The 15921-nt window shown below is 52.6% G+C and overlaps 1 protein-coding gene across 2 annotated transcripts in view; it reads left to right on the top strand.

Annotated features, from left to right (window-relative positions):
• CEMIP (cell migration inducing hyaluronidase 1) overlaps window positions 1–15921 on the top strand; it is a 160725-nt gene that overhangs the window by 128527 nt on the left and 16277 nt on the right. For both annotated transcript variants that reach the window (XM_060095364.1, XM_060095363.1), the window contains exons 14-21: window positions 3226–3431; window positions 4190–4259; window positions 5276–5404; window positions 7786–7871; window positions 9189–9320; window positions 12295–12330; window positions 12410–12565; window positions 14984–15164. In XM_060095364.1, the coding sequence (XP_059951347.1) occupies window positions 3226–3431; window positions 4190–4259; window positions 5276–5404; window positions 7786–7871; window positions 9189–9320; window positions 12295–12330; window positions 12410–12565; window positions 14984–15164 (996 nt within the window). The remainder of the gene's footprint in view (window positions 1–3225; window positions 3432–4189; window positions 4260–5275; window positions 5405–7785; window positions 7872–9188; window positions 9321–12294; window positions 12331–12409; window positions 12566–14983; window positions 15165–15921) is intronic.

Below are 15921 nucleotides of genomic sequence, written 5' to 3'. Positions count from 1 at the left end.
TAGCCAGGTTTCTCACTAAGATGAATTATATCATACCCACCCTAGAAGGCAGAATCAGAGATATAGTTCATTTCTGTGTGTATTTGTTTTAAACAGTAATTTCTTTTTCGTACTGTGTACAGGTTTCAGGGGGAAGTCATCACTTGGGGTGACTCTATACCCTGATTTGCAAAGAACAGTTCCATGTTACACCTGCTATCCCAGATGACTGACTAACGGTACCCCCTTTCACTCTCGATAATGTCCTGGTTCAGACAGTAAACTAAACGGTCACCCTAATTGAAGCCGTTCCTGAGAGCTGGGGAGTTTCATCCTTCACAATGTCATGCCTAGACTCCACCTAACAACAGCTGAAGACTTAAAACAGCTCTCAGGAATCGCTTTCATGATTGTCAGTCATAAGGGAATACGTCCAGAAGAACAAAGGGAAAATACAGTTTGTGCAAGACAATGGCAGGGAGCTTACACACTGCTTCTGGGTAGCATGCATGGGGATTCAGCGGGCACCCGTAAGTCCATACGTATGTGTCTGTCTATCCAGCTACTTACTATCTACCTATCTATCTGTCATCTCTCTCTGTCTGTCCATCTCAAGCTATGTCACAGTTTAAGGATCTAATTCTGGGAAATGTTCTAAGGAAGAACAATCGTACAGTGTCAGAGCTGGAAGGGATTTCAGAAGTCTCCCTGAGGACACTCAGGCAAATGACACTGCAAGTTTGTGATGAAACCAAACTTGAACTTGTGTCTTCTACTCCCAGCCCAGGGCTTCCTTCGACCTTATCATGCTTCTCTCTGAACTCTATATGCCACCTCACCCCACTACTAACGAGAAGAAAGAAATGCAACACAAGATGGGAGGTTACTTTTCTGGTGCTGTTGAGAATTGATTAGGACACAGGTTTTGGATCAGACAGATGGAGAAGCAAGTCTCAATCCGTCCTTGCAAGAGAAGTGACTCAGGCAACTTTCTAAGTCTCGGTGCCATCGGTAGAAAGGGAATAGTAGTTTCGATAAGGATTAAATGAGAGAATGCATGTAAAACATTTCACAGTAAACAGTAGTTATTTTTATTCCTTTCCAAAAGAAAGGGTTTTTCTCTCCAGAGCACAACTCAAGGGGCCTGGAGGGAATTTCTTATTCAGGCATTTGTTAGAATAAGAAGGTACCCAATTCATTATTCACGTACATTCAAAGAGGACACCCAAAGTGTGATCCAGACAGCGGGCAGCTGGGTGCCTAGGATTTCAGAGGAGCTATGGGCCCGGGTCTGAACACTGCTCCATGTCCCTCCTCTGGGCCTGAGTGTCCTCCTCTGTAACGTGAAGGCATTGAACTTGCTCTCGATGTCCCTGCCAGCACGAGCAGCCCACGTTTTCTTGCCCCTTCCTCCCATGCTTGTCTTTCCAGGCTATTTGCAACAAACTTTCCTAGCTCACTAGGAGGGAAGGAAGCAGTCCCACTGCATGATCTTGGTATTGACTAAAATGCTTATTGGGGGACTGAGTAGCATTCAAGATCACGGCCTCGCCTATTACCAAAGATTAAGGAAGCGATCCTTGTTTGAGAAAACGAAGAGCTTGCCTGGAATAGGGCAGTTGTGCCTGTGCTCCGTCCTCCTGGGTGAATGGACACAGTCAGAAAACGGGGGTTCCAGCCCTGGCTTTGCACACGTGGGTTGTGTGACCTTGGGCAAATCACTCAACCTTTCTGAGTCTCATTTTCCTCATCTCTGAAAAAAAATTAATACAGGATTGTGTAAGATTTCAGCAAGATGAAAAGATATAAGAGCCCAGGCCAGTGCTGGGACATAAAGGGTCCTAGTTCTGGATGCTTCTAGAGCATGTCTGCCTGGGAGTTGGGGAGTAGGTAAGATTTGCCATAGAAAAGGCTCTGGAGGGAATTGGGGTGTTTACCCTCGATTAGTGCTTCTCAGTCAGGGACAACTTTGTCACCTCCCTTCCCCAGTGGAATACTTGGCAATGAATGCCTGGAGACATTTTTGGTTGTCACAGCTGAGACGGTCCTGCTGGCGTCTAGTGGGTAGGGGCCAGGGATGTTGCTAAACTTCCTACAGTGTACAGGACGCCCCTCGAAATGGTAACAGTGCTGACGGGGGAGTTGTTTGGGGATGATGTGTGAATGTTCCAGGGCCTGGTGCAGCAGTGGGTACTTAATAGGTGTGGGTAGAATGGTGTCAGAGGGGAGCAGCAGCTTCCCTGGTTGGGTGACGTCACTGGGCCGTCAGGGCCCCGGGGGTGGGCATGAGGATGGAAGATCTCAGACCGCTAGTGAGGTGTTTCTCACCATCCCCATGCCCCGCTGTGGACAGGGCACCTTGGGAGGTAGCGAGCATCTCACCTGTGGGCTGTTCAAGTGAAGCAGGATGCCCGTTTGTCAGGGATGCTCGTGAACAGAGTCCTGCTTGAGGAAGGGAGCTAGGGCTCAGGCCAGAGGCCCTCTACCCCCGTTCTCGTTCTCAGATTGATGAGTTCATAGACATTCAGACCCGGAAGGGGCCTCGGAGATCCTGGACTTGGACTTCTCCATTGTGTGGTGGGGAACGTGTGTTGGCGAGAGGTTGGCAGACTTGTCTAAGAGCCTGTGATGCTTGTGGGCACAGCTAAGACTGTACTCCACGTCTCTCCATGTCTTCAAGTGGTTTCTCCACTTGGCCCACTGACTCTGTGATTCCAAGAAGAATATTGAAGAGCTGGAGTTTGCAGCATTTTCTGGTTTTCTGCAAGTGTGGCTTGTTGTAGTTGCAGGCTTCAAAGCTGGCTTGGATCCGTGGGAGAGGGCATGGTGAGGAACCAGTCTTACTGGCTGAGCCAGCCCTGGCCTGGCTCAGACGGAGCTCTCCCTACCCCGCTTTCTGGTGGGACCTCTTGGTGAAAGCCTCCACATAAAGTCCTGTGAGCAGTGGACTCGCCGTGTCCTCACCAGATTAGGCTCACAAGGCCTCGTCCATGGTCTCCAGTTGGGCCCACTTCTAGCATTTTGTTCTCCTCCCCACCCCACGAAGGCTCAGTTGCAGCACCTCCAGCTGGAAAGGACTTTAAAGTCACGGCTCTGTCGTACCCATGTCAGGTCCATCTCCAAACCCCCAGATCCCCTCTCAGAGCCTGGTGCCTGGCTCAGGCTGTTTAATGTTTGTTGAATGGATGAATGAGCACATGAGTAACGACGCTGGGCGAACTGTCGCCCCTGTCTTGACCCCTGCAGGTCAAGGACATTGTGGGCTATAATTCTTTGGGCCACTGCTTCTTCACGGAAGATGGGCCAGAGGAACGCAACACCTTTGAGCACTGCCTCGGCCTCCTTGTCAAGTCTGGAACCCTCCTCCCCTCCGACCGCGACAGCAAGATGTGCAAGATGATCACAGAAGACTCCTACCCGGGGTACATCCCCAAGCCCAGGCAGGACTGCAAGTAAGCACTTCCCTCTCCCTGCCCTGCACCGCGCCGGGCCTGTGTGCACGTGCTCACACAACTTCCCAGCCCAGCATCTGACTTCTCACTCCTGGTTTCCTGAGCGGCTTGGACCTCACAGCACTTAACCACCTAAGGCTCTCAGCTGCTCAGACAGAGGGCAGGAGTGTGTTTTCTACTTCTCCCTTCTCAGTGTGCCTCACGGGCATCGTTTTTGGCCAAAGAGAACCACTGTTCTCATCCTCAGGCTTTTCCTGAGGCCACACAGTGCTCCTTTGAGGAGAGGAAGCAGGCTGCCACCTCGGAGCCCACAGCGTGTACACGTGGGCACCAGCTGCACTGGTCTGTTTCTTGACATGACAGAGTCAGAGAGAGAGAGAGAGAGGGAGAGAGAGAGCTTCTGTACAGTCAACCTTCTGAGTCCAGGGCCTCTCCCTCAGAGACAGCCATTTTTCTGGGTTCTCCTGACTTATATTTCTTCTAGGGTCCATCTCAGATTTAACCCACAAACTTGCTTATACCTTCAAGAGCCATGCCCCATTCAAATTCTGAACGTGTTAAAGGCATAAATGCACCCCAGTTTAATGAGAAAACTGGGTTTCAGATCAACAAATCAAGGGCATCTCAAATCACTGATAAGAGGCTCAGCAAAGCAATGGTAGAGTCCCTGACATGGGCCACCCCTCCGCCCCGGGCAGCAAGATGGGAGCCAGTAGCCCTCTGTCTGACGCCTTTCAATCTCTGCCCCCTGCCCACAGTGCTGTGTCCACCTTCTGGATGGCCAATCCCAACAACAACCTCATAAACTGTGCTGCTGCGGGATCCGAGGTGAGCAGAAACATCCCTTTTTTGGGTGGGGCTGGGGGAGAGGAGGCGGCCGGGGCCAACCCTGAAAGATGGGTGCCCTGAGCCCCCAGTCTAGGTATCTACGCAGTCAGGCTTAGCGTGAAGAGGTAAAAGCCAGCTTGGGTGGCAGATGGACTTGCTTTTAAGTGATGCCTCTGGCCCTTTGTCACACTGGTGATCATAGCTAATGAGTAATCCGTAGCATTATTAGATGCCTGGCACATCAGTGTTCTAAGCTCAAATTTTCTTATTATATTTTTCACACTTTATTTATTTTTTGTGTGTGTTGGGGTGTGCACAAGTTCATTTATTTTTATTTATTTATTTTTGGCCATGCCACGCAACATGCGGGATCTTAGTTCCCCATCCAGGCATTGAACCTGTGTCCCCTGCTTTGGGAGCATGGAGTCTCAACCCCTGGACTTCCAGGGATGTCCCATAAGCTCCAATAATTTAATTCTTGCGTCAGCCCTATGAGGTTTGTACTATGGTGGGGAGGAAAGTAAGGCAGGGACATGCACAGGATACAAACACGGTATTCTGTCTACACAGCCCTGCCCTTACCCACCCCACCGTGCTGCTTACCTTCCTGGGGAGCAGGTCAGGTGCCGTCTCTGGGCCTCAGCTTCCATATCTGCAGAATGAAAGGGTAAAGCCAAGAACACTCAGGAAATCCTCCCATTATGTGTCAGGAGGGGGAGATTAACCCCGGCAGTGACTCTGAAATCCAGCCACTTGGCGCCCATGGCTGATACAGTAGGACCATAGATACAGTAGGACCACAGAAGGGTTTTAACAGTCAGGATGGACGCCCACCACCCAAAATATATTCGCCTCAAACTTCTCGCTGTTTCCCATGGGTGTGTCTGGGAATGGGCGTTGGGGCCATTTGGGTGATAGCGCTATGCCCACCCCTAGTTTGGGCCATCCAGTCACCCCAACAAGAAGCTCCCTGGTGCTGAATTCTGTGGCTTTCCCCCCATGTCCTCCTCCACCAGGAAACTGGATTTTGGTTCATTTTTCACCACGTACCGACGGGCCCCTCGGCCGGAATGTACTCCCCAGGTTATTCAGAGCACATCCCACTGGGAAAATTCCTTAACAACCGAGCACACTCCAACTACCGGGTAAGTCCTTCCAGGCTTCCCCGCCCGCCCACTGGTCCTCCTTCCCAGGCCTGCGCATGATTAGAGCCGGAAGAGCCACACCTCCTCCTGGCAGCCCCGGAGCTGGGCCCCTGAGTTTGATTTCGCAGTTCACTTGGTGGGGATGGGAGTGGTGGTGAATCCGCAAAGCCAGGCCTGATCTGTGAGCTAGGGAAGGTCAGGACCTTGTTCTGCAGGAAGATGAAGGCAGCATCAGCATCCTCTCCTCTGGTCGCTTTTTTTTTCTGGGAAGCGGGTCCTCCATCCATGCAGTGCTAAGGAAGCAGTTGGAAAACAGAAATTTCTGTCATCTTCATTTGCTCATCAGTAGTTCTGTGTGTCCAGCACCAAGCGAGGTGCTGGGGAAAGGGACCAGGCTCTCGGGTGTGTCAAGGGCCCCCAGTTGAGGACAGCATCCAGACCAGAGTTGTGGGCATGCGGGAATGGAGCTGGGGAGTGAGGCTGAGACCAGAGATGCCATGCTGGGGACAGAGGTGGTCTTGGGGACGCAGGGGCAGTGTGCAAGTAGAGGCCCAAATGTCAAGGCTGTTCTGGTCTGCTCCCTAGTGGTACAGATGAAGAAACAGAGGGTCTTAGAGGAGAATGGATGCATTCAGGTTCTAAACCAAAGAGACTCAACTAGGGAGAAGCCCATGAAGATGAGAAATAATCTCAGAATTGACCTGTGTATACAGCTAGGAGGTGGGGTGGGCCTGTGAGGAGGACTGGGCAGTGTGGGCAGAGGGAGGACCCCAGGCAGTGTCACGTCTTAGAGGCCAAGAAAGAAGAGTTTCATGGGGCAGAGGGTGGAGGCCAGAGGGCAACAGCGTCACCTGGACAGAGGAGAGAGTTAGCGCAGGCTCTGAGTGGGCGTGCCTCAGGCTGCCGTGGGCCTGGGAGAGCCGTCTCCATACAGAGCAGGTGCAAAGGCTCTGGGGGCTGTGGGAAGCAGGGGGCGGTACTTCTTGTCGAGATCCCTTCCTTGAGAAGCCTTCCTATGAGCCGCAGGTGGGCCACGCAGTACCCGGATGTTTGGAGAGGTTGGAAAGGGGAGGAATACGTGAGGGAGGATGGTTTCCAACAGGGAAGTAGGCAAGGACTCCTGGCCACAGATGGAGGGAGGGGCCCTCGGGGGTGGCAGGGTGGGAAAGGAGCGAAGAGGATCCTCGAGCCGGGTGGATTCCGCTGCCTGGATTCCGGATGGATTCTGAGCCAAGGAGGAGCCCCGCGCGTGGTGTTCACACCTGGTGAGCCCTGACTCCGTGCCACCATGTAAGGGTCCTGCTCCCAGACTCTTCACCTGGCTTCTCTTATTTGGTCCTCACAGCAGGAATTCAGTGTTATCATCCCATCTTACACAGACTGAAACTGAGGCCCGAGAGGTGAAGGGATTTACCCAAGGTCCTAGCTCATGAGAGAAGAACTGGGAATCAAGTCCCATTTCTCTTGACTCACATCACCACTGCTTAATTAGAAGTCAATTGAAGATCACAATAGCCAGTGTCCTCCAGTTCTATAAAGAAGAGATAAGGAGGGCTTCCCTGGTGGTGCAGTGGTTGAGAGTCCGCCTACCGATGCAGGGGACACGGGTTTGTGCCCTGGTCCAGGAAGATCCCACATGCCACGGAGCGGCTGGGCCTGTGAGCCATGGCCGCTGGGCCTGTGTGTCCAGAGCCTGTGCTCCGCAATGGGAGAGGCCACAGCAGTGAGAGGCCCACCTACTGCAAAAAAAAAAAAAGAGATAAGGAGTCCAAGCCTCCCTAGGAGGCCAAGGGAATCCAGCCCTGAAGGCAGAGTGAACGGGGCCTCACTGGGCAGCCTCACTCCCACTCACCCATGGCTGACAAAGTGGACACCTTTGGAGCCAAATAAGAAAGCAAGGTTCTTTCCTTGGGTCAGGTGAAAACCAAGACAAGACTGGGGAAGGATCCCAGACCCCTGCCCCAAGGTAAAAACGGGACTTAAGTTCAGCATTTTCTTTGCATCTCTGCAGACACATTTCCCAAGAAAGCATATCTGTCATCCTTAATTTGGGGCCTGGGCTTATAACTGCCCAATGCAGTGTGAGTTTGGGGCATGGACTTCGCTGTGCAGCCTTGGACAAGATGCTTAACCCCTCTAAACCTCAGGGTCCTCATCTGCACCTCCAAGAGGACACCTTATTCCAGATTTGACTTGAGCAATGCAGAGCAATGCAGGTTCTTCACCTCCCTCGTTGCAGACCCTCTACTTCTATTAATGCATCCTGAGAGCAAAGCTGGTTTCACTGGAGCATTCAAGAGTACACAGTGAGGCTGGGAGTGAGAAGATGCCTGCAATCTGCTGTCCAAGCTCATGTGTCCCTGAATGTTCCCTCTCCCCAGGCTGGCATGATCATAGACAACGGAGTCAAAACTACCCAGGCCTCTGCCAAGGACAAGCGGCCCTTCCTCTCCATTATCTCCGCCAGGTAATTCTATGTGCTGCACATCAAGCTCGTTGCTGGGGGTACCATGTGAACATCTGAGCAGGGCCAAATCTGAGTCAGGGTTGAGGCTTCAGCAGCTGAAGGGAAAAAGAAATTCCGAGAGGTTTCTAAAAACATCAGCGAAATCCAATACCTGCTTTTTGATAAGTTGACAGGACTGGCCAGGGCCCCAGCAGGTTGGACCAGGATAAAAAGGTGAAGAGAAAAGAAGGGAGGAATTTTGCTATCAATTTAATAGGAAGGAACATTCAGGTTGTACCTGTAAGTACATCTGGAGCTCAGCTCAAGGCCAGGAGCTGCTTTTAAGAGATGCTGTCAGGGCTTCCCTGGTGGCGCAGTGGTTGAGAGTCCGCCTGCTGATGCAGGGGACACGGATTCGTGCCCCAGTCTGGGAAGATCCCACATGCCGCGGAGCAGCTGGGCCCGTGAGCCATGGCCGCTGAGCCTGCGCATCTGGAGCCTGTGCTCCGCAACGGGAGAGGCCACAACAGTGAGAGGCCCGTATACTGCAAAAAAAAAAAAAAAAAGAGATGCTCTCAAAACCTCAAGGTAGTTAGGAAAATCAGTACCCTTTAAGGAGACCAAGTGCTTGGTCTCTGTCAAAAGTGGGTAACACCAGGGTCTTCCCTGGTGGCGCAGTGGTTGAGAGTCCACCTGCCGATGCGGGGGACGCGGGTTCGTGCCCCAGTCCGGGAAGATCCCACATGCCGCGTAGCGGCTGGGCCTGTGAGCCATGGCCGCTGAGCCTGCGCGTCCGGAGCCTGTGCTCTGCAATGGAAGAGGCCACAACAGTGAGAGGCCCACGTACCGCAAAAAAAAAAAAAAAAAAGTGGGTAACACCAATGACATGATCATGTCCATGGAGACATGACATGGAAGACTTTTGCTGGCCTGGACATCAGGAGCATCCAGGCTCAGTGCTCCATTTGGTGGCTAAGATGTAGAAGCCCAGGAAAGGCACCAGGTCAAGGTTACCCCCAGGGGGGTAGAGAGCTGGGCACCTCAGAACTTCCTTCTGTGATTTAACCCCTCCTTGGAGTGGCGGGGTTCCCCAGTGGTGATGATAACAAGAGAAGTGACATGTCTGTAGGATGCATGGGGCTGGACCCTGGGGAAAAGACCTCTGACTTCCGCAGCAAGCTTAGGAAGTTCACTGCAGAGCCCAGGGGGTACGAGTTGGTTGCTGTTTAGCCGAGTCTTTCGGGCACCATAAGCAGAGAGAAACTCACTGCCCAGAAGGGAGTCAGTTCAGGGGTCCCCCCAACACGGCCACCTGTGCCTCCCCATGCTGTGTTCCAGATACAGCCCCCACCAGGACGCCGACCCTCTGAAGCCCCGGGAGCCGGCCATCATCAAGCACTTCACTGCCTACAAGAACCAGGACCATGGGGCCTGGCTGCGTGGCGGGGACGTATGGCTGGACAGCTGCCGGTGAGTGTGGCGTTGGCACAGCGTGGGACGATGCTCCTCCCCTGGGCAGGGGACAGACACGAGCAAGACAGACATACCGATGTTTGACCTTCTGGTCGCCCACCCAGGCAGAAGCATGGAATGGCAGCGGGCAGTGACCCAGAGAACCCCCTAGAAGCAGCATGTGGCTTCAGCCCACCATGCCAGGGGCTGTGGGGCATGACTTGCCCCCAAATAGTCACTGGGCTTGGCTGTAAGCCACATAACTTGTCCTATAACCAGTCAGCGAAAGGAAGGAAGGAAGGAGGAAGGAAACCAGCACTTTCTAGGCACCTACTGTGTGCTGGATCCTTGGTTGCATTTATTTCTTACCATGTTTCTTGGAGATATAAATTCTCATCTCCATCTTAGACAATGAGGCTCAGTTGGATGAATTTTATGAAGGGTGAATAGTTGAACTGGGACTTCAAATATCAGCACATCAGATTCCAAGGTGCAAAGGAAGAAGACAAGGAACCCCGAGTTCTGATATAAGGTCCCCATGGAGAGCCACGGCCCCCACTGGACAAGAACCAGAGGGACAGGCAGCTGAGTTGGGACTTCCTCTAAAGGAGTAGCATGAAACATTCTCCTCATCTACCTTTGGTGTTAAAAAAATGGGAATCAGAAACTCTACATGGGAAATAAGTGTATTTCTCCATTTTATCGTGACCAGTTAAAGGAGAAGTGAAGGGAGACTTGCTCGTGAAAGGAGCAAGAGGAAGTGAGAGTGTGTGAGGAGAGAAACAGAGACAGATTTCACACACACACATGCTCACATGTGTAAAGCCTTCTCAGAAAAGCAGAGGCCTGGGCAAGACAGACACTGACCCATGGATGGACCCCAGAGAGAGCCAGACACACACAGGGTTGGAAAGGGAATGCCGCTGGCAGAGAAACCGGGGAGGGTTTTTTTGTGGGGTCAGAGAAGAGAGGAAGGGAAAGAAGAGGATTTTGAAAGTTTTGAGGAGACGGGAAAGGGAAGAAGAGAGCCTCTTCTGGGCTTCTGAAGGGCATTTAGGGTATCAGATGGGAGGCAGGCTTGCTCTGATTGGCTCTAGGGAGCAGAAGTTGCAGATCTGGGCAGATTTCCACTCAGGAGCAGGAAGAACTTTCCCGCAACCCAAGACACTAGTCAATGAGATAAGCTGCTCATCCCTAGAATAGAGGCCCAAGGACACTTGAGAGAGAAATGATGCAAGAGGTGAGTGAAAGAGGAAACAGATGGGGGTCAAAGCTAAAATTCTCTGTGGTGTTCTGCAGCCAATGAATGTCTAGATTCTGGCTTGTTGGAAGTTCATGTCCCCGTAGAGGGAGTGGATGCCAGACTTGGGGCCGAAAGACAAATCGTGAAGGATGCCCCTGCCAGTGGGGGTGGCTCTTCTAACCCTCCACCAGCCTCCTTCCAAGGTAGCCCAGAATCTGGCTGGTGCAGAGGTTGTCGTCCCATGAGTGGGCACAGCCAGGGGCTGACAGAAGATGGGGATCCCTTGAGAAGCTTTGAGCATTTGGCCCTTGTGTCCATTTCTTAGGAAGGTCACTCCAGCAAACCACTCCGTGGGTGGAGGCACTTCTGGAAGTGGGAGGGGCAACTAATAATAGGGCAGTAGTCCAGAGGAGAAGGAATGACAGTGAGAACTGAGGTGAAAATGCGCTTCGGGAGAGTGGACAGGCTTAGGGGGACGATAACTGTTTTGTCTTATGTGCGTGAAGTTTGAGATGCTTTTGAGGTACCCCATGGAAATACACCACAGTTTGGAAGCGCAGCGGGGAAGGGTGGCTGATTGTAGAGTCACCAGCAGACTGGTAGGGGTGGAGGCTGTGAGTCTTCATGCCGTCCCCAGGGGCACAGTGCAGCATGAGAGGACCTTGGGCAGAGTACTGGGCGACAGCGGTGGTAAAGGAAAAGCCATGAAGAGACTGGGGAACAAAAACCAGGGAGTCCTGGGAGAGGACTAGAGAGCACAGGGCCCTGGAAGGTGGGCCTTGAACGGTGAATTTGAACTGGATGGGCTTCAGACAGGGAGAAGTGTGCGCGTCCCGGAGGACGGGGAACAGGGTACGCAGAAGCAAACCGGGAACTAGGGAGACTTCAGGCGGCCGGGGACCCTCCCTGGAGCAGAGGGAAAGTGCATTCACTTGGGCCTGAAGCAGGAAGCCAAGGATTTGGCTTAGGTTTATGGATGCTATGAAGCCACCAGAGTTTCGGAAGCAGAGGGTAGCACTTTGAGGGGATGTTCACCCCTGGGACAAAGGAAGTGAAGGCAGCCGCCATATTTAGACCCACGGTCTACGGCAGCGCAGACCCAAGGCTCGGCTCCGATTCTGTGGGACCCCTTATCACTCACAACCAGACTTCCGCCAGAAATGTGCTCCTCCTGGCCCGCAAAATGGACAAAGGCAAAAGGGAGCTCATGAGATCGCTACAGTGTAATTGCAAACTGACTTCTCAGGGCCAACGTCCGCCTGGCTTCTGGGAAACTTAGAAATCAGCTATCAGTGGTCCTTCCTGCTGTGGCTGAAACAGTAGTGAGGATGGCTACGGGCAATGGAACTGCATCCATGTACCCCCACCATTACCCAGGGCGGGCTGGTCCTGAGGGTAGCAAGACCCTCCACGTCCCCTTGGTCCAGTATCCCAGTGAGCCCTGGAATCACAGATGGGGGTGGGCTGGAGAGGGAGGCCCATGGAGTCCAGTCTGAATGCTGCTAATGCAACGTGGCACCAAACGCCGCCGAGAGCCCCTGCATTCACTCTTTTCTCTTTGGAGTCAGACACTGTGTGGGCGGGGATCTAGGCGATCCCTTTATTACGCAGAATGTGTGAGCCTGCTCCCTCAGCAAACCCGGTGCTTATGCAAAGACCCCTCCCCTACACAGGATCCTCAGTATGACACCAGGGCAGGGAGGAGTCCTTCCCTCCACGACTTCACTGACTGTCTGCTCTTGTCCCCAGGTTTGCTGACAATGGCATTGGCCTGACCCTGGCCAGGTAAGAGCCAATCATTGCCCTTGGCACCCTGTGGGTTGCTGTCCCTGGACATCTCATTCCAGACATCTTCTCTCTACAGTGGTGGGACCTTCCCGTATGATGATGGCTCCAAGCAGGAGATCAAGAACAGCTTGTTTGTTGGCGAGAGTGGCAATGTGGGGACAGAGATGATGGACAACAGGATCTGGGGCCCAGGTGGCTTGGACCACAGCGGAAGGACCCTCCCCATAGGCCAGTAGGTTTGCAAGCATGGCAGCTTCTTTGTTCTGTGTGGCTTAACCTGAACGACAGCAGTGGAAGGAAAGATGCTAGGATGTGATTTCTACCTGTTGACTATGAATTCCTCTGTCCTCTACTGGTCAGAGAAATCACTGAAACAATTGAGATTAACCAGCAGGGGGGTGAAATCTAGAGTCAGGGAGAGAAGTCAAAAAACTGTGTTGAGTATGAGTCAACAGGGAGATACAGCTGTCAAAATGTATAACGTGGTGCTGAGCTACGTTAACGGGAATTGAGTGTCCAGGATGGGCGACCGTGGCTCCCTCTCTCCTCGGACAGCACCCCCACTCGGAGCATCTCATCCACCTCTGATGGTGGTAGAGTGATAGTCACACACAGATTGGGATCTTCAACCAGAAGCTGGGACCAGGCTTGGGGGAACAGCCCGGGAGATGCTGTCATACATTCTCAGGGCTGCTGTGCACATACAGGATGAAACTCCCTCTGTGTTAGGGTTAGAATTGGTTTTGTGCAGGAAAGAATTTTCTAGCAGTCAGGTTTGTTAAACAGCAGAAGAGCATGCCTGTCCTGGAGGGTCACAGGCTCTCTGTTGCTGGATGATAAGCAGGTGGCTGGAGAGGGAGGGGGTGACTTGGAGACCTGACGCACCAACAGAGCAAAGGGACTTGGTTAATTCCTCGGAAAGCTGCAGCTTGGGTCAGTGGTGAGGAAGTCTCTCCTTCTGATGGTGTTTCTGCTCAGACAGGAACTCAAGCCAGAGAGCAAGACTCTGAGCCATAAGCAGCAGAGGGCTAAGATTAGCCCTTCCTGCCCCTCTGAGCTTTCTTCTCTTTCTCTAGGAACATGTCCTTCCTGCCTCTACAGGTAGTACATAGACCTAAACTTCCAGCCCTAGTGGGATGGGTATCTCTGAAAAGAGTTTGCAGAGAGAACCACAGTCTCCTTTGGCATGAGTGATCCAGAAGCCCTTGCTTCTGTCTAGCCTAAGTGGTGTAGCAATCCCTTCAGATCATTTTTATGAGCAACTCTGGGTCTGCATATTTGGGTTTCTTTGCTGAGGGTTACCAGCCTCCCCAGGGCCAGAATGTTCTGACGACTTCCAGAGGTGAGTTTGTTTATGGAGGCCTGACAGCTTTGTCAGACTCAGGCAGGTCCCTCAAACTGCATTTGTGAGCAGGGGCTCAGGACCGCACGGTCCTGATCGTGAGGGATTCATCCTGTATGGGCCTGGGTCGGGGTCCAAGGGTAAAGTAAGCACACAGTTTAAATATAGAGCTAGTGAGAACGGGCTGTCCCTAAAATACCTTAAATGGAAAAATGCATGGAGCCACTCCATGAGAGCCAGGATTCAAGGCGATGACATTAATCAATTACAAATATAAATATACAGAAACACCAGAAGCCCTTGGCACACTGTGTGCTGAAGTCACATTGCCGAGACTGGTGCTACCAGTTCTCCTCCGGCCCCTCCTATAGCTCCAGCTCCAAGCCTTTTGCCTCTTCCTCCATCTTTCCCTGCCTCTGGGGTATCAGGCCCTTCTTGGGGTCCCCTGGAAGTTCACAGTCTTGCCCTCCCAGGGGGGCCTGCCCTCCCTTCTAGGGATGCTTGAAACATCACCGGGCAGCTATTTTTCCATTTCATTATCACCTTCCATTCTGTGTCCTTCCTCTCCCTAGTTTCCCAAACCCAGCATACTGCCAATCGAAAGGCCTACTCACAGAGAGGAGGCTCATCTGGGTCTTAATCTAATTAAATTGTTATAGCAACTGAGACCAAGGCGGTAATGAGTAATGGCTCTACTCTCCCAAGGGACATGATACTGGCTTTCTCCAGTAATATTTAGAGTATTTATCCAATGCCTCTTCATAGGATGGGAATATGTGGGGAAATGTTTTTGTTTTGTTTTTTGCGGTACGCGGGCCTCTCACTGTTGTGGCCCCTCCCGTTGCGGAGCACAGGCTCCAGACGCGCAGGCTCAGCAGCCATGGCTCACGGGCCCAGCCGCTCCACGGCATGTGGGATCCTCCCTGACCGGGGCACGAACCCGTGTCCCCTGCATTGGCAGGCGGACTCTCAACCACTGCGCCACCAGGGAAGCCCTGGGGAAATGTTTGTATAGAGGACCGTCTCTCAAACCCCAAGCCAGCAGCTAGACATCCATCTCTCCATCCATCCATCCATCCATCTAATAATTCATCCAGTAATCATTTATTGACATTTACTGTGTCCATAAATGCTCTCTCAGTGAATTAATTAATGCATCAATAATGTTCTGTTATAGGGGGAGTTTTGGGGGTGGGAATCAGGAATGGTTTACCCAGAAGGTCTCTAACCATCCACCCCGGAGGGTGTAAACAATGTGGCGGCACAACATGGCCATCAGCCTGACATCTGGCTTCCTTAACTCCGTAGGAATTTCCCGATCCGAGGAATTCAGTTCTACGACGGCCCCATCAACATCCAGAACTGCACTTTCCGCAAGTTTGCAGCCCTGGAGGGCCGGCACACCAGCGCCCTGGCTTTCCGTCTGAACAACGCCTGGCAGAGCTGCCCCCATAACAACGTAACCGGCATTGCCTTTGAGGACGTCCCGGTGAGTCCTCGAGGCGCCAGGGCAAGCTCCCGGCAAACCCAGACTCTGGGCAGTGATTCACAAGTCCCTGGGGGGCCTGGAGTTTGAGCCGTTGCCACCACCGCAGGGGTTGAACATTCTCCTCCAAGCAGGCTGGGCCACGTCCCAGGTCTGTCTGCATCCAAACTGGAAAAGTACAAGTGTAGTTTGCCCCACAGGTCAAGTCTGGGTAAATGCCCCCTTGCCTTCACCCTGCTCAGAACCCACCCAAGCCTCAGAAGGAAGTTTCCACTGCCCTCAAGGTTCTGAGGCTCTGTTCCTCCAAGGCTCTTGGGTTCGACCTACCGAGTCTGGTGACCGGGCCACTTCAGTTAGCACAATTCATCTAAAAAAAAAACCCAGCATTTCCCAAAGGAATCGTTGCTGAAGATGCTCTGTTTAATTTCTCCCGGAGAGTGGAACATAAACAGGGCCCTCCTAGCCCTAGGTAGCCAACAAGTTAGGAGCCGGGGGTGAGGAGGTCAGGACAAAGGGCTGCGCTTTGAGACGAGGCAGGGCCACGGCTCCTGGTTTCTTTCCTCTGGGTTACAGCTTGCCCGGACCTCCCCTCCTCCTCCAGCCCTCTGCTCCTGCCCTTCGCCTGTCCGCCCAGTTCCTGGCAGCCTGAGGGAAAAGATGTGAAACTCAGGTTACTGAATTTCTTTACTCAGGCCACAGAGGGCCTGAAAGAGGTCAGCCATAGAAATCTCCAAGGGCTCGTGTTGAAAGACTGTCTTCC

This window comes from Mesoplodon densirostris, chromosome 4, assembly GCF_025265405.1.
Source record: "Mesoplodon densirostris isolate mMesDen1 chromosome 4, mMesDen1 primary haplotype, whole genome shotgun sequence".
In the NCBI taxonomy this organism is placed as follows: domain Eukaryota; kingdom Metazoa; phylum Chordata; class Mammalia; order Artiodactyla; family Ziphiidae; genus Mesoplodon; species Mesoplodon densirostris.
Note: the sequence above shows the minus strand (reverse complement) of the source record. Positions and strands in the feature narration are given on the sequence as shown.